The sequence below is a fragment of the Lepus europaeus genome, chromosome 7 (genome assembly GCF_033115175.1).
Source record: "Lepus europaeus isolate LE1 chromosome 7, mLepTim1.pri, whole genome shotgun sequence".
Lineage (NCBI taxonomy): Eukaryota > Metazoa > Chordata > Mammalia > Lagomorpha > Leporidae > Lepus > Lepus europaeus.
In genome coordinates, this window is record NC_084833.1 from 44,519,860 (window position 1) to 44,547,692 (window position 27,833).

Sequence of the window (27,833 nt, forward strand, 5' to 3'; positions counted from 1 at the left end):
CTTTGAGACTAGCATGGAGGATCACCTGGTGCTATCCTGTGGATTCCATGCCTTATAGAAAAGAGGCACATCACAAAAGGAAGTGGAAGGTAAAATGGCAACATTACAGATTCCACCAAGAAGCATCAAATTTTAAGTATTTGCAAAGTGCCTATAAGCCACGGAGAACCTCTGCAGGCCAGATGTAGTCCATAGAAGGCCAATTTGTGATTTCTCATTCTAACTTCTTCATCACAAAGAAGGAAATGGAGTTCAGTGGGGTGACAGCTCTAAGTAAAGCCTGACAAGACCTTCAGCCTCGAATACAAAAGCCGCCTCCTTCTAATTGCTATGCCTGGACAATGTGAATTTTAACAACTAATCAAGGTTCTTCTTTTTCTCAGTGGAAAATAAAATATGCAGTCCAATTTCACTAATCATGGCCAATAAGTTCAAGTATAAAAATTCTTCCTACCTTATCTTTCTAGTCTATTATATCATTCTCTTGATATTTTATTTTAAAAATCATTTCTGCTATTTTGTACTATAAGTGGATTGTATAAAATTTCTGGAAAAAACTATGCATTGATTTCAGAATTTTTTGCACCAAAATAAACTTATCTTTTAATTCCATTTTCCCACAAACTTATTGAAGTGCTCTCACATTTTTGTGTTCTTATAAGCCACCTTAAACTGTGGAATGAGGGAGGATGTATCTAACAAAAACAACTTCAGTTGGCCTTATGATCCTACTGAAGGCACATCATTGTTCTCATCCATAGTGACTCACAACTACTGGTTCAATCATTCTGGTAATTTGTCTCCCCAAATTATCTAATATTTGTCAGCAAACAAAGTTGACCCAATCAACCTGTAACCTTGATGGAATCAATATGACAACTAACTCAGTCAGTCCAACACAGAGTTCATTTAATTCATTGAAACACAGTTTGAAATCAAAGAGGGTGTGAATAGAGATGCTATTTGGGAACTCTGAGAAGAAATTTAATCACTGAGTCTTAGTGACCAAAACGAGTTAATGTACCTTCAAAACTAAGCAAATGACTCCCTTCTCCCTGCAAATGGCCCATCATCATAAATGCTGGCCATTAAGATGCCATGTGATTTTGCACGGACCACCGAAAGGACACAGGGTGGTGATGACACAACACTAATGAACTGAACAGCATCCAGGAGTCATGCAGATGCTCAATAAAGCTGAAGAGGGAGATGGCTGTAAAGACTGGAAAGTGTAAAGTGAAAACTTTACAATATTTATGTAACATACATATTCTATCTTGAGGGGCCAATTGGGAAAATGAGAGAAAGAGAAGAAAGAATAAATATTACTTAAGTTATTAACCAATCATACAAATTACAAAGGGGGGAAACAGGCAGGGCCCTGAGGCGCAATAACTTGCCCACAGTCACAAAGCTTAGCAAGTGCCAAACCAGGATCAGAATCCAAATCTACTCCCAAAGTGTTTTCTTTTTCCACTATGGTATGCTGAGAACAACAGAAATTAGAATTTCAGCTTAAAATAACAGAATAAGCAGATCTAACCGTATTCGAAGTAAAGGAGATATCTGAAAAATACTTATTAAAACAAATGTAAAGTTATTGGAATTTTTTCACTGAACAAAGATTTTTCATGATTAACAACAGAAATCCTTTAAATAGTAAGCTCTTCCCTTTTTCATTGTTTGGGTGACAAAAATTTCATATACAAACACCTTCTTAGGAATAGCAAGTCACATTGACATCATTCTGAAAATCTTCCAGAGCATATTGACAACAATTTCTATAATTCTGACTTTAATATCAAGAGACTGAGCCTCTTCTGGATCTGCTTGGACTGACTATATGACCTTGGTCAAGTCACTTAACCCTCTTCACCTGCAAAACGAAGGGGTTGTACAATCATTAAGACACCCCAGAGTAGTATCTCTGTATATCACTATTGCACAGTGACATCTCATGGAAAGATCATTCCTCCCATTAAACAGGTATGGCAACTAAGATCACACAGCCAGACAAAGGCAAATAGAAATTTAAATCCAAGTCTCCTAAATCTCAACTCAATGCTTTCTCCATGTAATCCTTTCTAATCATGCCATCATTTGAAAGTTGAATAGCAGCACAGTAAGAATAGCTTTTCTCTTCTCTTATCTAGGAACTATTCCCTCACTTCTGATACAATATCCTCAATGTCTTTTGAGCAAGCATCTTTCCTCTGCTCATAGTCACATGTTTTAAAGGAAGGTTACTCCTATCATCACTTTCCAGGTATTGGACTGTGCTTCCATTTTATAGATTCCTAAGTACTTCAGGGACAAACATTGGATCCAACATACACCTAATGAGATTCAGTTATATGACATTTGCTAGAATCATTTAGGATTACTTAGGAAAGCAAACCTGAATCTGCTGAACAGAGCCGCCTGGTAATAAAATCAACAAAAGCCAGAGATAAAGAAAGAATGCTGGTAACATCTTTTGAGCCCTCAATCCAACCTTGCCTGAAGACTACACTAAAACTGCTGGAGCCACTTTTAGATTTTTTTCCACTTGTATATCAAAGAAACCTGATGTCCTCAACCAGCACACTTACACATCATCACTATTTCCTTATTTCTGGGGAAAGTTTTCAGGCTGGCAATCCTGAATCTACCACATGAGTGCATTTTGTTAGCTTGTTGAACTAAGGGAAACCAGAATGAGAAACACAAACAGGGAAAAGGCAAACGTTTCAGGCTTAATTGAATTTGTCAAGAGTCTAGTGAATTTTGCAAATTATTCACAAGATTAAGAAAATAACTCTCATATGACCGTGGTCTTTTCAAAAGAGGAGGAGTGTATATAACACATCATTAATAAACATAGTTAAAATAAGAACTTTATATCACTGCATCTCCTACCACTCTCTCACTTACAGTTTATGTTTTGGATATAGTAAACTACTCCGCTGTGTTCACCATCATGCCATGCCTTGCTCTCTAGCCTGTTTTCTCTCATACTCACATGCCTTTGATGAGCACCAAGATATCCACAGGTTCATAGTTCCTACTAAACTTCTTTTTTCACCATCTACCCATTCCTAAAGCACTCATACTGATACATATCTGTGACTATATCTGCATGTGCCTGTATCCTTCTGTCTGGTATCCTGTTTTCCTCTTTATCTACCTCATGAAATACAAATTCAGTTCCAAGTACAGTGGTGGATTTCACAAATAGCTATAATAGAGTTTTCTATAACAACAAACAATCCTAATATCTCAGTAGCTTAAAGCAAAAAAAGTTAATTTAAATGTTACACATCTTGGGCCCTGCACCCGCATGGGAGACCAGAAGAAGCACCTGGCTCCTGGCTTCGGATCAGCGAGATGCGCCGGCAGCAGCGGCCATTGAAGGGTGAACCAATGGCAAAAAAGAAGACCTTTCTCTCTGTCTCTCTCTCTCACTAACCACTCTGCCTGTCAAAAAAAACAAAATGTTACACATACACTGGTGATCAGCAGTGGGCCCAGGTCACTGTAAGCCTGGGGAACACAGGGTAAGAAGGCAGCCTGGGGGCCAACGATGTGGCTCACTAGGTTAATCCTCCACCTGCGGCGCCAGCATCCCATATGGGCACCGGGTTCTAGTCCTGGTTGCTCCTCTTCCAGTCCAGGTCTCTGTTGTGGCCCGGGAAGGCAGTGGAAGATGGCCCAAGTGCTTGGGCGCCTGCACCCACATGGGAGACCAGGAAGAAGCACCTGGCTCCTGGCTTCGGATCAGCGTAGGTCCAGCCATAGCAGCCATTTGGGGGTGAACCAACAGAAGGAAGATTTTTCTCTCTCTCTCTCACTGTCTAACTCTGTCAAATAAAAAAAAAAAAAAGCAGCCCTAAACTTGGATTTGGTGGGAGAAAGGAGCTTTCAAGGTTCTTAGCTACACATATTTTGGTTTGGAATCAACACAAATCTCTTTTATTTATAACTCCTTGACTAAAGCCACAAGTCCCATGACAAACATATTAGTGTCTATCAAGGGATAGAACCAGAAATATTTGGTGAACTTATCAACACCTCTGTATCAGAATCCCAAATTCTGTGAATTGTTGGGTTAGCCAATAGTCAGATTGTAGGGTATGGTATCAGGAAAGCAAAGGGGGAAAAAGAAAAACAAAAAGAATATTTTGGAGATAAACTGATTCATAATTTTTTTAGGTTTTAAAGTAGTTATCCTAAGAAAAAAATTCAGGACTTCCATAGGCTTATTTTTTTATTTTAATTTTAAAAGTATTAAATAACCTATTAAAGGAATAAACCATGAACTTCTCAGTGATTAAAATCTCAAAGATTTCACTGTGACTCTGGGATTGAGAAATATCCCAGGAAACCGAATCATTACAGAACTTCTCAGGAGATTGTGTTGCCTACCCACATTCAGGAAGAGATCAAAGAAAAGTATAGTGGGCTGACCCAAATGTTGGTCCCATCCCAAGCCCTTCTGGGATTTATAGCCTCACCTTTAGTGATGAAGATTGTAAAATCTATTATATAATGTATTGTGTCCATTAAATAAAATGACATCTGTCAAAACACATAACATAATGTCTGATTGTGAGAAGGAATCAAGAGACATTAATATCTTTATTGCTTTGTAGCCTTAGCACATAGCAGAGCACCTGAAAACGAGAGGGGCTCAATAAATGCAGAGGATGAAAGGGAAGAGAGAAGACAGATCTCTCTTATTTACAATCTTTGAAATCTCAGTGATTCAAATATGTGACATTTGAATCATTGGATATTTAGAAAAACACATTACAAGCACTCTGCCACATACATGTGAGAGATGCAACAAAGAGTGAGTCCTACTCTGAACTTCAGATCCCATTCTTCCTTCGCTGTGTGCCAGTTCAGGGTGAAAAATGAAAACGATAGAGAGGGCACAGAAGTAATCTCCAAAGCTATGTCCTTGTGTACAAACAACTACAGACAATAATAATCTTCAACCTGGCCAGACACATCTCACATTGTCAATGATGAAACTCTGAGGATCAATGGCTATGGTTAGCCTTGTGGCCTATGAGCATCCTCAGCCACAGAGCAGAAATTCAACAATGACCATGTCCTGTCACTCTAAGTCCAGAAAAGGAATTCAGGATTTAAAAATGTTTCAACAACAAAAAGGAATTAAAGAGTTATAAGGTTTTTCCTTAATAGTCACAAATTCCAATTAACTAGAATAAGCCATTCTCTGAGCATATCTCTAATCAGTTTAACCATGTTTCCCATTATTTCCAACCTTAAGGTGCAGGGTTAATAGCAGATATTACTTTAGAGCAAACACTATTGTATTCCTTTGAAAATATCAAAAACATGCTATTTATATAGAAGATAACACAAGTGGGATCAGTGGTATAGCTTATTTTAACATAACACACATATACACACATGCATATACATACATAGAACATACATAAATCTTCCAGTTAGGAAGAGTTGACATTTATAGTTTTAGTAGCTCAGGTTTCCTTTTAAGGTATCATGGTTTGTTTTTTCTTTTTCTTGAGCAGAAAGCCATGGATTTATTACACTCAACCCCTTACTAAATGAGCTGAAGGTAGATTTATAAGGCAAATAAACAGAAAGATTTACAGTATCTTTCTCAGAGCAGCTAGAAATTATGGAAAACTCATTGACCTTTCAAGAGAAGAACTTGGTTCAGCCAACCAGAAACTAAGTGCACCTAAGAGGTTTCCAATTAATCCTTTAATTTAAATCCTTTGTCTTTCTCCAGTAAATACGCTGGGGGACCTGCTGGATCCCTTTCATTCCTTTTGAAGTATTAATACCTGTGGTCACTACAAACAACACACCCCACCACACCAAGCACTGAACAGCAATACTACTGATAATAACTAGAAAGTCCGCGAATTGAGGGTTAGAAAGAGAAGAAAAATAGAATAGACAAGTAACAGGAGTAGCTTATTCTGCAGGATAACCTCGAAAGAGAGAAAAGAAGCTGAGACAGATGACTCATGTGTGGAAAAGAAGATGAAGATGAGTGCTTGGAGGTAGATAGAGCCATTTCTGCAGATAGGGCCAGGATAAGTGCTGTGGTTTGGAAATCAGTTTCAGTGTTGAATGTCTCCCAGAGGCCCATGTGTAAAAGGTTCCAGCCCCAAAGTCTTATGTTAGTAATATTAAAAGGGTAAGAACTTAATCCAACTACAGGTTTTAAAGGTGGGCCTTTGGGAGGTGACTGGATTGCATTGAGTCATTAGGGCAGAGCCTCCATGATTAAATCCTGATGGCTTTATAGGACATCACATGCACATTAATACATGTGCTTCCTCACCATGCATTCATTTGTGCCACCTCAGGATTCTGTCTGCAAGAACGCTGCCACCAGAGACCACACCAATGAGACCCACCAATTCTTGGACTGTGAACCTCCAAAACCGTAAACCAAAATGAATGTTATTTCTTGATGAAATTAGTTGCCCAGGTATTTGTTGCAGTAATAAAAAGCTACTGACTATTTCAGGTGTTCTGCTAGGTTATGCCACAAAGTTCTTCAGAGGGAGAGATTGAGAAAGGGATTGATGAAACATGCCTGAATCTGGAGGAGCCTTATTTTATCTATGCTGACCTAAGATTGCAAGAAGACCCAAATTATTTTCTACAGGAAGAGGAAGTGAAAACAGAAAAAATGTGGCTGATGTTGTGGCCTATTGGGTAAGGCCACACCTTATGATGCTGGCATCCCATATGGGTGCTAGTTCGAGTCCCAGCTGCTCCACTTCTGATCTAGCTCCTTTCTGATGGTCCTGGGAAGGTGGTGGAGCATGGTCCTGGTGCGTGGGTTCCAGCACCCACGGGGGAGATGCAGAAGAAACTCCTGACTCCTGGCTTCTGCCTGGTCCAGCACCAGTCATCATGATCATTTGAGGAGTGAACCAGCAGATGAAAGACCACTCTCTCTGTTTCCTCCTCTCTCTGTAACTCTTTCAAATAAATAGATAAATCTTGAAAAGAAAAAAAAAAAAAAGACAAAATACCTCATTAAGACTCTTTCACATGGGACAGGCATGATGATATAATGGGTTAAGTATCTTCTTGAGATTCCTGTATCCTATACCAAAGTGCCAGTTTGAGTCCCAGTACTCCACTTCAGTTCCAGTTCCCTGCAAATATGCCTGGGAAGCAGTGATGATGGGTTCCTGACACCAATGTCGGAGACCCAAATAAAGTTCTTAGTTCCTGGCTTCAGCCTGGCCTAAGGCTCAGCTGTTGCAGCCACTTGGGGAATGAAGCGGTGGATGAAAGACCTCCCTCTCTGACACTTGACTTTTGAAATAAACAAATAAATCAGTTTTTCAAAAGACATTTTGACAATCTGCTCTCCATTTCTGCTTTATTTTCATGGTGATAAATACATTCTTGGATTATGAATGCAGGCACACCATTTATTAACAGCATTAACCTCAGGCAAATAATTAATCTTCTCAGAGCCTTGGCTTTACAAGGATAACAGTAATACCTAGCTCATATATATGAGAAAATTAAGTGAAATAACAGATATAAAGGAGCATCACAAAGATTGGTGTGGAGTAGATTTGAACAGCACCAAAAACATTATCATCATTTGTCAACCATATGGCTGAATTACAGAATTGATGTGGTTTTATATAGAGAAAACTAGATTTGGCATTAAAGGATACAAGGTGAAATTTAGCATCTGATCCTGAATTCCTTCTTGCACAGACAAAAACTAGGAGTGCAAAATCAAAGAACTGTAACTCTCCAACTGAATTTTCTGGGCAACTTTAGGAAAAAACTCTTGATTTTTTGAGCCTCTGTTCAACCATAGCATGAAAATGACAACATTTTCATTAGAGTATAATATGAGAATACATGTAAAGTATTTAGAGTATAAATGTATAAAATGTACTAATAAACATTTGTAATAGTAATTACTATGGTTAGTTCATTCATTTATCCATTCAAGAATTATTTATCAGGTAGTTGCTATGCACCAGAGAAGATTTGATGCTACAGTTTCAGCAGTGAATGAAGCAGACAAAAAGTCCAAACATCATTGGGCCTATTGTCCATGCTAGTGAGAGTCCCCTGTGCGTGGAAGATATTAAACAATATGAGTATGTTTTAGGACATAACCAAATGAGGAGCCTTAAATGTGGGGTAGGATTTAATCTGCCTGACTTGTGGCAGGCTCTGAACCTGGGGCATGTCCCTTCCCCTCTCTGGGCTTTAATTTCCTCATCTATAAAATATTTCAAGAATGAGAATAGACACCTTATGAGAGCCGATAGCAAATTAAGGAGACAAAATATATTAAAGCACTTTATAAATTACAATGTATTACACAAATGTTTCTTCTTAATATTTATTCTACTTTTGCATACACTTGAAAGTCACATATGCTTTTTATGCAGCCTGATATCAAAATTTGACAAATGGGGGAAAAATGAAGAACCACTGGCTTGTTAATTATTATAAAAGATAAATAAATTTGTAATACATAGGTTAGGCAAGTTATGGGAGAGAAACAACAGATTTTGTAAAAGTTCACTCGGTAACTTAATTCCAGTTGTGCTTTGGCCCTTTACTATATGATATAGAAATGCATTGCATGTATTAAAATTTATTGCAAGTTATATTCAAAAGTGAAAGTAAAAAAATCCAATGTGAATACTACATGAGTACATTTAAAAATACACACATAAAATACAGATTACACATATACAAATGATTGCAAAATATTATTGCACCAAAATAAAGTTTTAATTTTATTTTCCAGACATTTGAAGTGTTTCTGTATATATATATATATATACATGCATATATATGCTCATAAACATACCTGAGTAATATATGAATATACATAATATACACAAACACACACCTACACATATATATACACATAAAAACACAAACACACACACATATGGAAAATAGAATTAAGATCTAAATTTAGTGGCTGGCTTTGTGGCATTACAGGTTAAGCTACCATCTGCAATGCCAGCTTCCCATGTGGGTGCTGGCTAAAGTCCCAGCTGCTCCACTTATGATACAGCTTCTTGCTAATGCACCTGGGAAAAGCTGCAGGAGATGGCCCAAGTCCTTGGGCATCCACAACAATGAAGGAAACCTAAAGGAAGCGCCTTACTTCTGGTTTCAGCCTGGCCCAGTACTAGCTGTTGCAGCCATTTAGAGAGAGAACCAGCAGACAGAACATCTCTCTCCCTCTCCCTTTCCCTGTAACTCTTGCTTTTCAAATAAATAAAAGTCAATCTTTTTTAAAAAAAAAATTGTTTTTAGGATAATAAAATTTTAGAATCCAAACATGAATTTTTTGTTTTTTGTTTGTTTTTAATGTATTTATTTATTTGAAATAGTTACAGAGAGAGATATCTTCCATCTACTAGTTCAGTCCCCAAAGGGCCACATCATTCAAAACTAAGACAGGCTGAATCCAGGAGCCTGGAGCTCCATCTAGGTCTCTCAGATGGGTGGCAGGGGCCCAGGTATTTATGCCATTTTCTGCTAGTGTCCCAGATATGTTAGATGGGTGCTGGATCGAAAGTGGAGCAGCCAGGACTCAAATGGAAACTCACATGGGACTCACATGGGACGCTGATGTTGCAGATGGCAGCTTCACTTGCTGTGCTACAATGCTGGCCCCAGTTTTTCTCATAATATGCCTTTTCCATGAATTTTTGAAGAACCCGGACATATGTGATTTCAATTCTTCTACACCAAAATAAATTTAAGCTTTAATTCCATTTTCTATAATTTTTAATGATTTATTTATTTATTTGAAAGGCAGAGTTACAGAGAGGAAGAGAGAGGGAGAGACAGAGAGAGAGGTCTTCCAACCAATGGCTCATTCCTCAAATGGCCACAACAGCTAGAGCTGGGCCTGCTGAATCCAAGAGCCAGGAGCTTCTTCTGGGTCTCCCACATGGGTGCTGGAGCCCAAGCACTTGGGCCATCCATTGCTTTCCCAGGCCATTAGCAGGGAGCAGATTTGGAAATAAAGCAGCCAGTACTTGAACCAGCATGTTTATGGGATGCCAGCACTGCAGGCAGCAGCCTTACCTGCTGCGTCACAGTGTCAGCCCCTAAAATTTTTTTGACATATTCTTAAATATTATGGCTATATCTATGATCAAGAAAAGTATTTTTGGAGTAATACCATAACTGATCTTTCATTAAGTAATGGATTTCAATTTAAAAAACATTCAAAAACTTTTTATTATTGGATTAAAAAAAAGGATGCAATAGACTTGCGTATGTTCAAGAACACACTAAAAGGAAGCTCCTAGTTTTTATTGCCTATGGAAATAACATTAGTGGATACCAGTGAATAATCGTTTACTACAAATTAGCTGCACTTCAAGAAAGTGGATTTAGAAAAGGAAATCCAAGTTTTGGAAGTAGATTGAGATGCTGCACATGTAGAAAGTACTAAAACCACTTATCTTTTTTATATTACAGCATTTCAAACTTTACATTAGGCAGACTCCTTTTGGCTGCCTATACACCATGCCAAAAGAAATACTGCAGCTCAAGTCAGAGAAATCACCTAGTCTGCCGCCGATTCACAAAACAGCAGCCTAGGAAGGGAGGGCTAACTAAAGATTCTCGAGTGTGAGAATTGCTATTCATCACAACTTGTCTGTAATTGAGAAAGGATGTTTTGTTTACTCTACCCACAAAAAAATGCTGAGCTAGTGTGTCAGAAAGACAAATATACAGTTAAAGAAAATACAGCTTCTGTGTAAGAAATTTGCCAAAGTCTAGAAGTGGAAAAAATGGACACTTAACCAAATGTATTCTGAAAAATAAAAAAGTTACAACAGGAATCAACTGGAGCTATTTTTCCTCTGGATCATTTCCTCTGTGAATCATTGTTAGTGTCAGAAGATCCAAAGGTTAATTCCTATCTCTGTCCTATACTAGGTGTATAATGTTGAGCTTTGCTTTCTTTATTGACCAGTTAGGATTAAATAAGATAACAAGGGTGGGCATTTTGGTGCAGCAGGTTAAGACGCCTCTTGGGACTCCTGCACTCCATATCAGAACACTGGTTCCAGTCCTGGCTATCCTGTGCTTCTGACCAAGCTCCTTGCTAATGTGCCTGGGAAGCAGCACATGATGGCACAAGTACGGGGGTCTCTGCCACCCACATGGGAGATATGGATGGAGTTCCTGGCTCCTGGCTTTGGCTTTTTCTATCCCCTGCTATTGCAGCTATTTGGTCAATGAACCATCAGATTCAGAGAAGGGCAGAAGATGAGGGGAGAAAGAGATCTCTCCCTCTCCCTTATTCTCTCCTCCTCTCCATCTCTCTTTCAGTCACTCTGCCTTTCAAATAAATACATTAATCCTTTAAAACATTTTTTTAAATAACAGTATGAAGGTCTGCTTCTCACATTGCCTGACACCAATGCAAGCTTTCTTTTTTCATTCAGAGATACATAACTAATACCCCAAAGTATCCCATGTCATACCACCAATCATTTACTGTTCAATATTCACTTACTGAACATGCAATCTGTTCTAGGCTCCACACAAGAGACATAGCAATGAACAAAACAGGAACCAATCCAAGCCCTTGTAAACATTTGTAAAGAGAACGAATGCTCATTTCCAATAATTCCTCCCCAACATAAATAAACTTACTACCTTTTCAGTCACACACACACACACACACACACAAATAATAATAATAATTGTGCACAAGGCTGGAAGCATCGACACGGGAACTGCAATCTATCTGATGATCAAATTTCTTTAGCTGGGTTCAGGAAAGTTCACACTAAAGTTGTAAGAAGCCAGATGTCAGTATCAAAAGACAATATGCATCATTTAGCACCAGCAGGAGAAGCGATGAAGAACTTAAAACGGATGGGAAGAAGTTCCTGAATCTGTACAGCAGCTCCTTAAAAAGCTGTTAGCTAGCACTGGGCTTTCTGTAAACCCTTTCAATACCAACAAGAAGCATTCTTGTAAAGATGTGCAACCCATAATTAGACACATTTCAAGGTGCCTTTTTCTACCTTAAAAACTGAAAAGAAATTAATGAGAACTCTTTAAAGATGATGAATGTCTGAGTGAAAAGAACCCACAGAGCACTAAAGTTTATTCAAGGAATCACATCCTCATTCATTCATCGATTCATGCAGAAAGCATTTCCTTTATAACTGCTATGCGACAGGCCCTAGGCTGGGTGTTGGTGACACAAAAATGAAGAGCATGGAAACAGGCATGGCTTTTAAATAGTTCCTAATCTAGAAAATAGGTTAAAAAAAAAAAAGTAAAGAAGAGCCTGTGTGTTAGGCTCTATGATAAGTTCAAACAAAGTGTTATCATAGTGCAGGGAAGGGAGCCACATAGTCAACCTGAGTTTAATGTGGTATAGATAAAACATCCAGAGAACAGACTTTAAATTCTCTTTGCACACAACAGCTAAGCTACCCATTACATCCAATCAATCAAGCAATCCTGTTGATTCCCCCCCTCTCAGTTTTGGCCCTTGTCCACCACTACACCATGTTAAGATGACTGCAACAGGCTGGCAATCAGCGTCCCTGACTGCCTGCTACACTCTGTCCTCTGCCGCAGCCAGAATGATTTCTTAGGAATATAAATTCAATCTTATCACTCTTTTAAAAACCCTCCAACAATCTTCCACTGCCTTTAATGTAGAATCCAAATGTTAATAAAGGTTGAAGACCTCCTGATTCTGCCTTCCTCTGCTCTCACCACTCCCTCTCCATCTCCTATGCTAGATCCCGAGATCACAAACATTCCTTTCCTCTTTTGTAACTCCACGTTTTCAGAGATGCTGCTCCCAGCTCTTGCAACCATTTCCTCTCACCCTTCCTCTAGTTTATGATTCTGTTTTATCATGCACCTTGAATCTCTCATAGTACCTCACACTTCCCCATCAAATATTCAGTATCCTTCACAGTCACTGTAGCCCTGATCTTTCAAGATCCACTTCTTGTGGTATCTTACCTGCTAATTCCAAGAATTAGCCTTCTGCTTCCTCACTATTCAAACACTCTGAACCAATTAATTATATCTAATTGAGCATTCATTATAGTCAAACATTAACACTTATTAAAATTCTATTCCGTACTGGCTTTTGCTTTAAACCTTTTGGCTCACCTTCTTTCTTATAGCAATATTTTAAAAAAGACTATTGAGGCCGGCGCCACGGCTCACTAGGCTAATCCTCCGCCTTGCGGTGCCAGCACACCGGGTTCTAGTCCCGGTCGGGGCACCAGTCCTGTCCCGGTTGCCCCTCTTCCAGGCCAGCTCTCTGCTATGGCCCAGGAGTGCAGTGGAGGATGGCCCAAGTCCTTGGGCCCTGCACCCCATGGGAGACCAGGAGAAGTACCTGGCTCCTGCCATCGATCTGATCAGCGCGGTGCACTGGCCGCAGCACACCTACCGCGGTGGCCATTGGAGGGTGAACCAACGGCAAAGGAAGACCTTTCTCTCTGTCTCTCACTGTCCACTCTGCCTGTCAAAAATTTAAAAAAAAAAAAAGACTACTGAGATGAATATTAGTGCAACTAATTTTATAAAGGAGAAATCCAAGAGATGAAATCCCAGGCTTGAGTTCTAAAAATAATAGTAGATCCAGGATTTCTAATACATATAATCCCTAGTCTTTCCACAAGTTATCTGCTATTCTTCCCTAATTGTTTGGGGGTGTACAGCTCTTGTTATCCAGATAAACTTTACAAAGAAGCCAAAGTCAGGGCTGGTGCTGTGGCATAGTAGGCTAAGCCTCCGCCAGCTGCACCTGCATCCCATTTGGGCACCAGTCATATACCAGCTGCTCTTCTTCTGATCTAGCTCTCTGCTTAGGGCCTAGGAAAGCAGTGGAAGATGGCCCAGGGCCTTGGGCCTCTACACCCACATAGGTGACCCAGAAAAAGCTCCTGGATCCTGGCTTCTGATTGGCCTAGCTCCAGCCATTGCAGCCATTTGAGGAGTAAAGCAATGGATGGAAGATCTTTCTCTCCCTCTTTCTCTCTATGTAACTCTCCTTTTCAATTAAATAAATAAATATTTTTTTAAAATCTTAATTAAAAAATAAGAATCAGAAGGAGCATAACTACAAGGATTTGGAGAAAGGCACCAAGCAAAGCCACACGATTCCTCCTGATGGTATCAGTGATGGTTTATCCCTTTCTCATCCATGCCATTGCCTGAGAACTCATGAGTCTATCAACTGCTTAAGCAGAGTTGCCTAATCTGGTTCCCTGCCTCTAGCACGTCTCCAGCCAATTTTGCCTCCATATGGCTCTGAACATAACTTTCCTAACATAGCAATCCATATAAATTCACTATCTCCTCCCTACCTCAGACTCTCCCCTAGTCACCATGCAGCCTATAACAATGATCTTTTTCTCAGTTATTATTGACAAGATTTTGAGTATGCACCTCCTATATCTAAATATGTGTCTATTTAATTAAATAGATGCATCCCCTATTACAGCAAAGCATCATGCACATTACACTACTACAACAAAATTAAAACTAAAGGATGTGATGTATACAAGCATAAGTGAATGTTATAACATTATTCCACACCTCAGTGCATCCAATTTTGCACATAAAGTGATACCTGTGCCCTATATGGGCACACACTTTTCTACAGGATAAAATGAAACCTGATACATGCTTAGAATGCTTTTCTACACCTGATCACCAGCCATTTCTACATTTTCATTTCCTACTAAATTCCTTAGGTTCCAGCAATGCTAAACTTTTCACTGTCTGGCTTTGAATGGATGGATCCCTCCACTGAGAATGGCCTTTCTGCCCCCCTTCCTTGATGGACCACCTCATTCTTAAGGACACAGCTCAAATGTCAGTTCCTCTGCCCTGCCTCTCACAGGACAGTCTGTGAAGACTCTCAGTGGCCGAATGTATTCCTCCCACCAGGGCACTCTTACAACACTATTTAAATTCTAGGATGAAACAAATCCTATTGAATTTTCATTATCTGATTACAAGGCTCTCTTACTTTTCAGACTGTAGGCTCCTTGAGGATAGATCTATAGATTTATCACCTTTAGATTCCAGAAGTAAACACAGCACTTAACCACACAAATACTCATCAATGTTTGCTGAAAGAATGAGATAAGATGCTGGTCTTAACTCTTTCCTTTATGCCCTTGGTTGGACTTCTATGCAAAATTGCAAACTCCAGGCTACATAATTTCAGCAGGTGCCAATCATCTGGATTACTACATTAATGGTGCTCTCTGGAGTTGTACAACACACAAGTTCTACTTTTATAAACCTAACAATGGTACAACACAAAACATATTTATTTATTTATTTATTTATACATATGTTGCTAGACAAACATGAGTAGATCCAGAGTATTTACACAGATGTATAGACCAAGAAGATCTGAAGACCTGAGTTCTAGCCTAAGCACTTCCAACAATAAAAATAGTTACTCACTCTATAATGATGCATAGTTAGGTCACTATAATCTCAAATATTATAGTGCATAGTTATGCCGATTTAGCCTTTATAAAATGCTTTTATGCTCAATATCTTATTTAACCTTCACAACCAATTGTTAAAGTAGGCCATTATTTAGATCTTACCTAGAAGTCCTATTTGGCCTGTGAGAAAACCAAGACAGAAGAACTGGGTGACTTTCTAAGGCTACCCAGCTAGCAAGTGGCAGAGCCAGTATCAGTAAAATCTCCCTATACATAGTTTATCATTCTCCTGGAACTTGTCAAGAAAAAAAAAAAAAAAGAGGCAAGGAAAATGCTAGGAGGCAGGAATATTTGAGGCTATCTGGCCATCAAGACAAACTCCAGGATTCCTCCTTCTACTTCAGAGCTCTTTCTTCTACATTCACATTACTTAAAGTTTTTCACTTTCTCTTGCTGCTTAAAATATATAGTCTGAGGATTTGCTTAACTTGTAGCAAGCTTTCTCTTTTGAGAATACATTTATCTTTGATAATGTTAGATGGATAGTGATAATTTATAAATGTGTATAAGCTTATGTTATCAATTGCTTTTCTTCTAGCATAAAACTGAGAACTTCAGCACAGGAGATACTATGAGTTTTGTTTGCAAAACAGAAGAGATTGGTGTCTGGCACTATGGCATAGTTCGTTAAACTGCTGCCTGCGATAGCAGCATCCCATATGGGTGTAGGTTTGATTCTTAGCTGTTCTACTTCCAATTCAGCTTCCTACTAATGTACTTGGGAAAGCAGCAAAAGATTGCCCAAGTATTTGGGCCTTGCACCACGTGGGAGACCCAGAGGAAGCTTCCAGCTCTTGGCTTCAGCCTGGCCCAGCACCAGACATTGATGCCACTTGGGGATTGAGCAAGCAGATAGAAGATTCTCTCTCTCTCTCTCCCTCTCTCTCTCTTTGCTCTCTCTGTTTCTAACTCTGCCTTTCAAATAAATAAAGCTTTAAAGAAGAAGAAGAGATGCATAACTTTAGAACACAGGGTAATATATTTCTAAATGTAAAAAAGAACTAAAAAAATAGTTTTAATCTTTTCACCACAATGAAATGTCTTCTATTTGCTAAACTCTGTACTTATTGTAGGGTTAATATTATGGGTATAAAGTAAACTGAAAGTTGATCATTGTAAAAATCAAGAGAGGGAATAAGAAAGGAAGGAGGAGGAAGAGTGGGAGTATCAACAGGAGGGAGGTTAGGGTGGGACGTATCATTATGTTCCTAAATCTGTATATATGAAATGCATGAAATATGTTTACCTTAAATAAAATAAAATAAATGTTAAATGCTTGAGGAGATATGTTTAATCTGATTGGACATTACATAGTGAGTACATGTATAGAAACTGCAGGGCCAGCATTGTGGCACAGTAGATAAAGCTGCCACCTGCAGTGCCTGCATACCATATAAGGCATCTGTTGAAAGACCTGGCTAATCCATTTCTGATCCATCTCCCTGCTAATGTACCTGGGAAAGCAGAAGAAGATGGCCCAGGTGCTTGTTTGGGCCCCTGCCCCCATGTGGGAGACCTGGAAGAAGCTCCTGACTCCTGGCTTCAGCCTGGCCTAGCCCTGAGCAGCCATTTAGGGAGTGAACCAATAGATGGAAGCTCTCTCGCTCTCTCTCTCTCTCTGTAACTCTGCCTTTCAAATAAACAAATAAATCTTTTTTTTTTCCAGATTTTATTTATTTATTCAAGAGGCAGAGTTACAGACAGGCAGAGGCAGAGAGAAAGGTCTTCCATCTGCTGGTTCACTCCCCAAAGGGCCACAATGGCCAGAGTTGGGCCGACCCAGCTGGGCACTTTTTCTGGCTCTCCCATATGGGTGCACTTGGGCCATCTTCTACTGCTTTCCAGGCCACATTTAAAGAGCTTGATTGGAAGAGGAGCAGCTGGAACATTAACCAGCACCCATTTGGGATGCCACCAGCTCAGACAGAGGCTTAGCCTACTTCGCCACAGTGCCTGCCCCTAAACAAATAAATCTTTAAGAAGAAAAAAAAAAGAAAGAAACATTGCATGGTACTCCAGAAATATATACAAGTTTTTGATTGTACTTTTTTAAAATGAGAGAACAAAGTATATTGGAGTATATTGGAGATTAAACAAATACAGATGAGATGATATAGTAGAAGCCACACAGAAACCTGGAGATAATGCAAACAAGAAAGCAGAAGGGAAACGGGTAGCTAATTCCTATCTAGCCTTTAAGTGAGTAAGTCTCAGTATAATTACCTGAAGTCATAGAACCATTCAGTGGGACACAAGAAAAAAAAATTAAAAGTTAAAGCCTTAATATTAATGAGGGAGATATTTTTCATTTAGTAACAGGAAAAGCTGCCAAGACCAGAAAGCTAATCACCAAAACAAATGCTATGTCCTCCTAGACACACAGCTGGAAGGAATTTACCTACCTTGCGGGCATTCAGGTATAACCAATGACCAAGTTCTGGCCAATGACAACTGGCCAGCCTGGCCCATAGAAATCTCCTGTTGACAGTTTTCCATGCCCTTATCCATTCCAAGGAAACCTGCAAAATCATATTGCACATGGTGGGGCACAAGAGGTAGACACCTGAGTGGGTGACTCACAACTTGAAGAGGGTCACCTGTTAGCTAGCAACATCCATTAAAGTCTATGTTAAGGAAAACAAAAGCATCCATTGTTCCAAGCCCCAGATGATTTGTTTTGTTCTATAAGGCATTGATCAAAATGTCTCATCAAAATTAGAGAACTACCTTTTTGCCATGCGATGAAAGAGAGCCATTCTGTACCAAAGAAAGCCAGGCCAGAATAAAGTCAACACGCAGCATTTCAATATTACATGGACTGGGTATTGGCAAAAATTCCACTGGCCTATAAACTCTGAACTTTTTAAAGTGGCCTTTTACCAACACTAACAAGATAAATCTGTTAAAAGAAGTGTCTAAAGGCTTCCATAGCCCTGGCAACTCATGACTAGAGCCTAGGGAGATTACTGATGCCATGAACAGGAGTGTCAAATTGTTAAGTCAGCAGCAGGAGTCACTGTGTACTTACATCCCATGTGGGATCTGTCCTTAATGTGTTGTCTAATGTGCAGTGATGCTATAACTAGTACTGAAACAGTATTTTCACACTTTGTGTTTCTGTGTGGGTGCAAACTGATGAGATCTTTACTAATTATATACTGAATCGATCTTCTGTATATAAAGATAATTGGAAATGAAAAAAAAAACTTGGTGTTAAATTGGAAATGGCATAGAAAATTAATTAATTTTAAAAAAATATTATGTAGGATCTCTGTCTTTAATGTGCTGTACACTGTTATTTAATGCTATAACTAGTACTCCAACAGTATTTTTTTTCACTTTGTGTTGCTATATGGGGGCAGACTGTTGAAATCGTTACCTAATATATACTAAACTGATCTTCTGTATATAAAGAGAATAGAAAATGAATCATGATGTGATTGGAAGGGGAGAGGGAGCGGGAAAGGGGAGGGTTGTGGGTGGGAGGGAAGTTTTGGGAGGGGGAAGCCATTGTAACCCATAAGCTGTACTTTGGAAATTTATATTCATTAAATAAAAGTTTAATTAAAAAAAAATGTGTCCAATATAGAAAGGCATGAATCAGTTTGGGTTCTCTTGCTTGCTTGCTCTCTTTTTCCTTCCTTCCTTCCTTCCTTCCTTCCTTCCTTCCTTCCTCCCTCCCTCCCTCCCTCCCTCCCTCCCTCCTTCTTTCTGGCATAATCTCACTTACACTTTAAAAGCTCACTTGAAAGATGTTTGGAAAGGACTATTGGAGGGAGGTACAATTTGAAGCAGGGTGGAAGCAGTGAAGATAACAAGAAATGGGTATTTGTGATTCGTTTTGGAGGTAAAGCCAACAAGACTTCTGATACAGTAGACGTTGGGGGTGAGGAGAAGAATGAAATCAGGGATGACTTCTAAACATCTTATGACCTGAACAATTGGGGGAGCAGATGTACCATTAGCTGGGACTGGGAGAAAAGTGCATGTACCTCTGCTCTCAGGACTCTGGAACCCACAGGAGTTTGTAGTCCAACAGTTCAGCTACATGATGAATTAATTGGGCTTCTATGAGCTAACGTGGAAGCCTAAACAATGCTTATAACATTTTTATCACAAGCAAATAACTAAAAAAGTCAAATAATAACTTACAAATGAGTTTATAAAACACAGTTTCAAAAAAGAACAGTGATATTTAACCTCTAGTCCTGACTATTGCCCCAGTTGGTTTAATAATAGGTTCCTCTGGGAGCTCAGAATTTAACAATTAACTTCTTGGTTTGACCCACGTTCAACAACCAGCATTTGGATTTGAAATTTATTTTCTTTATGTTATAATTCTAAGAAGAAAACTGTAGGGGTGGAGAGTTAAGAAGAACTTAAGTGGGGGTTGGATGGGGAGAGAGTAGGAACAGATGCTTTTGCAAAATAATCTTCATTAAAAAGAAGCAGAGACAGTTAAAAAGCCCGGGAAGCAGGTTTATCTGCATGAGATATTTGGAGGAAGATGGGTTATGAGTTATTCTAAACAGACCAAATTCTAGAGATTTCTACATAAAGACGAGGTGCAATTTCAGATACCTGGGTGACAGGAGATTTCTCCATGAGCCTTGCAGACTTAACAGAAAAAATAAAGAGAGATACCTCAAGTATTCCCATTTCAAGCATCCTGAGTCCTTGGAGAAAAAAAATAGGAAAAGGCCAACACTGTGGCATAGTGGGTACAGCCCCTGGCTTTAACACCAGCATCCCATATGGGCACCCGTTCAAGTCCCATCTGCTCCACTTCCAATCCAGCTCTCTGCTAATACACCTGAAAAGGCAGCAGAAGATGGCCCAAGTCCTTGGGCCGCTGCACCCATGTGGGAGACCCGGAAGAAGCTCTTAGCTCTTGGCTTCAGCCTGGTCCAGACCTAGACACTGCAGCCATATGGAGAGTGAACCAGCAGATGGGAGATCCTTCTTTGTCTCTCCTTCTCTCTCTGTAACTCTGACCTTCCAATAAATAAATAAATTTTTTTATTGGAAAGTCAGAGTTACACACAGAGAGGAGAGGCAGAGAGAGAGAGGTCTTCCATCCCCTGGTTCACTCCCCAGATGGCCGCAACGGCTGGAGGGAGCTGCGCCGATCCTATGCCAGGGGCCAGGAGCTTCTTTCGGGTCTCCCACTTGGATGCAGGGGCCCAAGGAATTGGGCTATCTTCTACTGCTTTCCCAGGCCATAGCAGAGAGCTGGATCGGAAGAGGAGCTGCCGGGACTCAAACGGGCACCAATATAGGATGCCAGCTCTTCAGGCCAGGGCTTTAACCCGCTGTGCCACAGCACCAGTCCCAATAAATAAATGTTTTTAAAATTGAGTACAGGAGAAAAGGATTATGGTTTGCCCACAATGAATAATCAGAAGAAGCTTTTGATCTCTGTACTGCCAAAAGCAGAACTTCAGGAGGTTGAAGGCAGGATTTGAGCATAAACTGGCCAGGCAGATTACAATGTTCATGTATTTTGCAAAATCCGAAACATTTAAATGCAAAAATAAAGATGCAAAAAGAGTTACCTGATTAATCATTGGATAATTAAAAGTGTAATTAAGCACACTAGCCAATTTTCCCACACAATCTCCTAAACAAGAATTTCCGAGGTCTTATTTCTATGGAAGTGCATTCATGCTCGCCTCTGACTCCATTAAATATCTCCCCGCTGGGCTATTCTGAGGGCTGCTTTCTCTTTGAACTCTGCCCTCTCTACCACTTTCCTGGCATCTAACTGCTCAAAGGATCAGGCAGCTCATCATTACCTCCAGTCACGTGAAAGAAGTATAAATCACCCTGATAACCAATTGCTGTGCTTCTGACTTCACAGTTTTGTTACATGAAACGATTAAATTCATACAAAGACAGGTAATTTTTTTCCAAAATACTTCCTTGAATACAGTTCCACATATATTTTGCTGAGGAAGGAATGAGTTCATCTGTCTAAATTATTATGCTCAGAGCCCACTGCCAACAATACGCCCCTGGCAGAACTGATAAAACCTGGTCCTTCAATCTAAGAAACACTCTTACCTTTCTACCTGACGATTCTCCTAAAAATCAGGAATTCGGGAAGCACACATTCTCAGAGTTTTGGCCTCAGTGATCACATGCTTCTTCAATTTCAAGAAAGATCCTCACTTTAATTATAGTAATAATAGTGTTGATACTCAAACTTTTGTGATCTATCAAATATTTAGTGGTAGAACACAATTTGCTAATTTTTTGACACGTACTGCCTTACTATCATCTTAACTAGGAAATCCAATTGACCATGCTGGTTTTGACAGAACAAAACATAATTTATAACTGCCTGGCAGTAAGGCCAAAGTAGATTACTGAGGACTCAAACAATTTGTACTTTTTCTGATGACTCTCAATGCTTGCTCTACTAAAAATTTCTTTCAGCTGTGAGCTGGCACTATCCTGATCAATTTATTTCAGGTGGGCATATCAGTAAGCTTCAATGGGTTACGTACATGTAAATGATAACTCCCACTCACAAACTCTGCCAATTTCAGTGGTGTGAAAATGATTTCTCACTTGTGCTACCTTGGCCATCACCTGTCAGTTGTTACCCTGCTCTGTACCATCTTCATTCTAAGGCCCTAGCTAAAAGAGAAGCCCTGATCTGGAACACTACCAGTTTTTACGTCAGAGAGAAAAGAAAATATGGCAAATCCTACAAAAACTCTTAGTTTCTACACTGAAATTCATATCATGTCCACACATATTTCACTGGCCAAACCTGAAGTAACAAATATTTGGACTATTAATAATGAAATTGAAGAGAGAAGCATAAAGCCCCCCCCCCCGAGGGGGAGGGGGAAGAGTTGGTTTTCATCTTCATTTCTCTGAGTCTTAGTGTCTTCACTGGTAAAATGGTATTAGTAGTAGCCAGCACTGCCACATTTCTCACAGCTTTACAGTGAGGCTCAAAAAAATGTAACATACATAAAAGAAGTTTGAAAAATTCAGACTACTCTGCAAGTAAAAGATATTATCATTTATTGCTAACTGTAACAGTTTACATAACTGGCAGATTATATGATGCACAGGACATTGCAATGTTCTGTAGTCTTCTAAATAACTTCTTACTATAGGAAGAAAAGTTCATGACACTATATACATACAGACTTCAAAACCAAGAAGTAAAAGCAGGAGTAGGACACACCTATTGTTATACTTTCTCCAGACCTTACTTCTAGTTGAAACTAATGCAAAGAAACTACCTTAAGATCAACTGATTGATTCTTTATACTAAATTGATCTTCTGTATATAAAGAGAATTGAAAATGAATCTTGATGCAAATGGAAGGGGAGAGGGAGCGGGAGAGGGGAGGGTTGCGGGTGGGAGGGAAGTTATGGGAGGGGGAAGCCATTGTAATCCATAAGCTGTACACTGGAAATTTATATTCATTAAATAAAAGTTAAAAAAAAATTAAAAAAAAATAAAAAAAGATCAACTGATTGAAAATGTCATCACAAAGAGAAAAATCTCAGCACAACAGACGCATAAAACACTAAATGCCAACTAAAGCGCTTTTCGCAATGGGAAGTGCACCTGCTGGAGTCGGACAAGGCAAAATGAAATGGCCTTCTGTGAACTGTATCACAGCTGTCAAAAGGCCTTCTGTTTTTTATTGATTGGCTAGAAGTTCTGATCTCTTTCCTATGACAGTCTCCATGACAATCTGCAGAGCAGGAGTCCTTAATACACCACACTTTTGCTACTGGCCTACCAAGTTAAGAAAATCGAATGTCTTTTGTGCTTTTTCCACTGAGAGACTGAATAGGCGTTACAAGATAGCCTGGACAACATGTGTAATACTTTGCTTTAATTTGCAAGCCATTCTTGTTTATCGTGATTTTTACAATATGAGTCATTTTCACTTTATTTACAGTGGGTGAAAAATCACTTGCCTGAAGTAGTTCGTAACTGTCTCATTCTGTTTAGGCTACGGTGAGACAATGAGCCCAGCCTCTGAGAGTCCCAGGTACCATTTCTGAGTTTTTCTACCAGATCACTCCAGAAGGCAATTCTCAAGAGAAAGTTGTGTAAACGTCTAACTTTTAACCAAAGGCAGTTTTTGTCTGTCCCCAAACCACACCCACTTTCTTCCCGTTGCCACAACAGGTAAAGGTCCAGGTAAAGGCCAAGTTCATTTTACCTCAAAGAAGGTAAACTCCTACTCCAACTACAGGAGATTGACACAATTAACCCAAACTAGTGATGATCATGTCATTCCCTGTACCCAAACATTTGTTTAGGGGTATGCGGAGCTGGGATGTAACCCTGGTCTGAACACTATGACATAAGTCCTCTGCACATTGTAATGCTATACATATAGGGGCTGGGGACCCTCTAGGAAGGGCTACCTTTGGAAATAAAAAGAACCACACTGTGAAGATTTATAACCCCTGCCTCTTCTCCTTTCCCTTTTATGGGGATGCTGGTAAGAGGACACCATGACTTCAACTACGGCAGCTACCGTGAAATCACAGAAGCATTAGTGCCAAGACTAAAGATTTACATGATTAAGATGGCAGAATGGAATGAGAGAAAGGCATCTGCTCTAAAGGCTGGTATTCTCTCTACTTGGTTTTGAGCACTTCCAGTTCAGATGTCCAATATTTGATTCATGATTTACCCCTGAGTTCTACTCTTATGTGCTAGGAGGACTCCAGCATTTAGCCATTTCTCCTTAGTTTATACCCTTCTTTCCATGAACAAGTCATTGGGAACTTGTGGAAAATCCCCAGGATAACAGAGAAATGAACAAAGCCCCAGTGCATCACCAACAGTCAAGTTAGCATCACAATTCATACTGGGTAAATGCCAGGCTCATACAGCAAGACAAGCAGGAGTACGTCCAAGAAAACAGTGATTTGGATCTAAAATAACTCAACATGGCCCATAAAATCAGGCCTTATTTAAAAAGGCCAGGTTTACTATCACATATAGTTCTTCGAAGAGCTGATTTTGTGTAATTAAAAGGAGTATCAATGAGGAGACACAGAGTTCCTAAGAGCATTAGCATCAGAAATTTTCTCCCATATTCTTCCACATATTCATAGCTAAAGGAAGGTCGAGGAATGGTGGTATCCTGATTACAATGGACAAGTAAAAGCTCTACAGTGGTGGGTACAGGATTCTAATTATTTTGATGTCCTTCCTATCATTTTTATAATTTTTCAGAGTCCATCCCCACATATAGTAAATTATTTCCTGGCTCATAAAAATTTTCAATGGAAAATGTTCTCAGTTTTTAAAATTAATCTAATTGGTTCATACAAATTTGCATAAGGTAAAATCTAATATGAAATACTGAAATTAATAATCCCCTTCCTGAAAATTAAGATATGACAACTAAGATAGTATTAAAGGGTAAGTGAAAAAGTTCATAACCAACTTGATTATGGGCAACTTGGTTCTCTCAAGTAACATGCTCCTCTAATCAAGTTCAAACCTATAAAGCAAACAAAAGAAAAAAAAAAGTTTGAAAGGAAAGGGAAGAAGGGAAACCCATTCCTTAGAATATATTGATAATGAGAAGGATGGCAGTACTAAAGAAAATCCTCCAGAAGAAATGTAAACAGAGGCTACCTACCAGGAACCGACCACTAGTTCTGACTGGATTTGCAACAAAATGAATATAACTGGAGAGCATTATGCTTAGTGAAATAAGCCAGACCCAAAAAGACAAATATCATGTTCCTGATTTGTGGTAGTTAAAATAAAGAATACAAAAAAAACTAAAATAAAAATTAAAAAAAATTTTTTTTTAGTCAAAGCCAAACAACTAATCAGGGTTCCACAATATAAAGCAGCAAAATTCAAAGGAATTTACCACTGCTGACATCAATTACAGTATTTTACCTCGGAAATATCTGACCCACTTAAGAACCAAATCACTTGCAGGAGAGTGACCAAGATTTTGCAGCATTCATTCAATTCAAGACAGTTACCTTTTGATTAACAAATCACCATGGCTCAATATTTTTATCAGTGAAGACAATAGGAATGATTGGACTGACAGGAACAGGACAAATACAGAAACAGCCCAGCTATCATTTTGTGAATTAGAACTTCTCTAAAGTAATGGGAGTGAACATATTAAAAATGAGTGAAATCAGATATTATAGCATTATACACGCAGAACCAGAATCAAAGCTAACCTTACTCCTCTGGTATGTTGAAATAATAAGTATATGCAATGCTCACCAACAGTGGATTGGAATGCTGAACTTGCAAAGAGGTGTTTGTGAAAGACAGAGGAGTTGTTCTGCTCTGCAGAGTGGAAATGTGGGTCATTGTTGCCTGAGGCCATCAATTCACTGTCAAGGTATCAACCCATGTGCCAAAGCTATGAGTCTGTCATTGTGACTCTTAGTAGAGATGGATAACTGGCAATGCTTGAATCATTCATTAAGAAATTCAAAAAATAAAATTAAAAAACCCATAATTCTCCCTTTGGTAGGTAGAGGAGATTATATTTTGATGTAAGCAAATGTCCAAATGTCATTTAAAGACAGAATTTATCATGTAACATTTAATTGAACTTGGAGACAACAACCTCCTCAAATAAAAATAAAAAATGATGTGTTTATGGTTGCTCTTGTGATTTTCATGTATACTGACAGCAAAACATGAGATCTGATATGTCCCTGCTGCTTCTGTTGCTGTCCTGTGTTTCATAATTGCCTTCAAAGGTCTCGCCTTCCCATGCTAAGCAGTCTGAGTAAACCAAGAGAACAGAGTGCCCTACTTAGCTGATACTATTTTGTACAGAATGCCATCACAACAAAGCCAAGTGAAACCTTTAACCACATGTACCAGGAACACATTTCTCAGCCAATTTCTCATAAATTATTTAATTAAATATCTTACCTTCACAGTAGGCAGGGTCTCCTTGGATAGAGATGTAACCATTCTTGCACTCACAAGTAGCTTTTGTATTCCAGTTTTTGCACTCTGAATTTTCACCACATTTAGGTCCTTCAGCACAAAAGTTATGACCTAGAAGGAACAAATAAAATCCTATATCAGGAAAAGAGAGAATAAAGTACCTCCAAATAATAAAGTATAAGTATAATATATAATAATAATGCTTTATTGTATGTCACTATGCATGAAAACATACCTTAGCAATATATAAGAATGAGCTGGGTAGAAGGTGGGAGAGTGGAAACAGGAAATTTTGGACTATCCCATGCTGAGATACATTTTTCCCTAATATTCAAATTTACCAAGCTCATTCCTACCTAAAAACTCTAAAAATTCTATCTAAAACTCTGATCATGATGCTTCTTTTTAATACCTTCTTACATGACTTGTTTGTAAAATTATTTATTATAAAATTTATAACACATAGAAAGTAGTGTATCAAATAAATGTGATTATATATAAGATAAAATAAGTACATACAGGATATTATCAGTATCCCTTGCCTACATCTCTTCAATAAATTCCCCTCCTAACCACCACAGATAACTATTCTGAATTTTGTGTTAATCACTTTATTCCACATTTTCATAGTTTTATCATAGTTATATATCGTTATTCCTAAACAATATATTTTATTTTACCACTTTTTTGAATTCACATGAATGAAATCATAATTTATATACCTTCTATGGTGTACTTTTTCAATGCATATATGCTAATGCCAACAGCATTTTTCAATGCTGTATCTTCCTCCATTAGTACAAATATTCCATTACACAACAAATGTATATTTAACTTATTTGCAGGTTTTAAATTACAAACAATGCTGTTATATAATATCAATGGAGCACTTTTTAAACCACATTTGATATTTTATTCAACATTCTTTCTTTTTAGAAAAAAAAAATTTTTTGAAAGGCAGAGAAAGACACACAAGAGAGAGAGAGAGTTAATTCCCCAAATGCTCACATCAAAACCTGGGGGCCAGAACTCCATCTGTGTCACCCATGTGGGTGGCTAAGCCACAATACTTGAGACATCAACTGCCGCCCCATAGGATAAACAACAGCAAGAAGCTGGATCAGAGGCAGAGGAGCCAGGACGCAAACTGGGCACTCTGATACAGAGTGCAGGCACCCCAAGAAGTGACTTAAGCAGCTGTGCCAAATGCCTGCCCTCAGTATTCCTTCTTGAATCCCTACCATTCCTTCCATGAAAATTAGTTTTCTTCCAAAAGTATCCCTTTAATGTTTCTTTGATGATGGTCTTTTGCAAAGACTGTGTTCTATTTTGTCTAAAAATATCTATAGAACATC

The 27,833-nt window shown here is 38.8% G+C and overlaps 1 protein-coding gene across 2 annotated transcripts in view; it reads right to left on the minus strand.

Annotated features, from left to right (window-relative positions):
- Window positions 1-27,833, minus strand: part of NELL1 (neural EGFL like 1) — a 1,044,338-nt gene that overhangs the window by 691,466 nt on the left and 325,039 nt on the right. For both annotated transcript variants that reach the window (XM_062198070.1, XM_062198069.1), the window contains one exon: window positions 26,461-26,589. In XM_062198070.1, coding sequence (XP_062054054.1) covers window positions 26,461-26,589 — 129 coding nt within the window. The remainder of the gene's footprint in view (window positions 1-26,460; window positions 26,590-27,833) is intronic.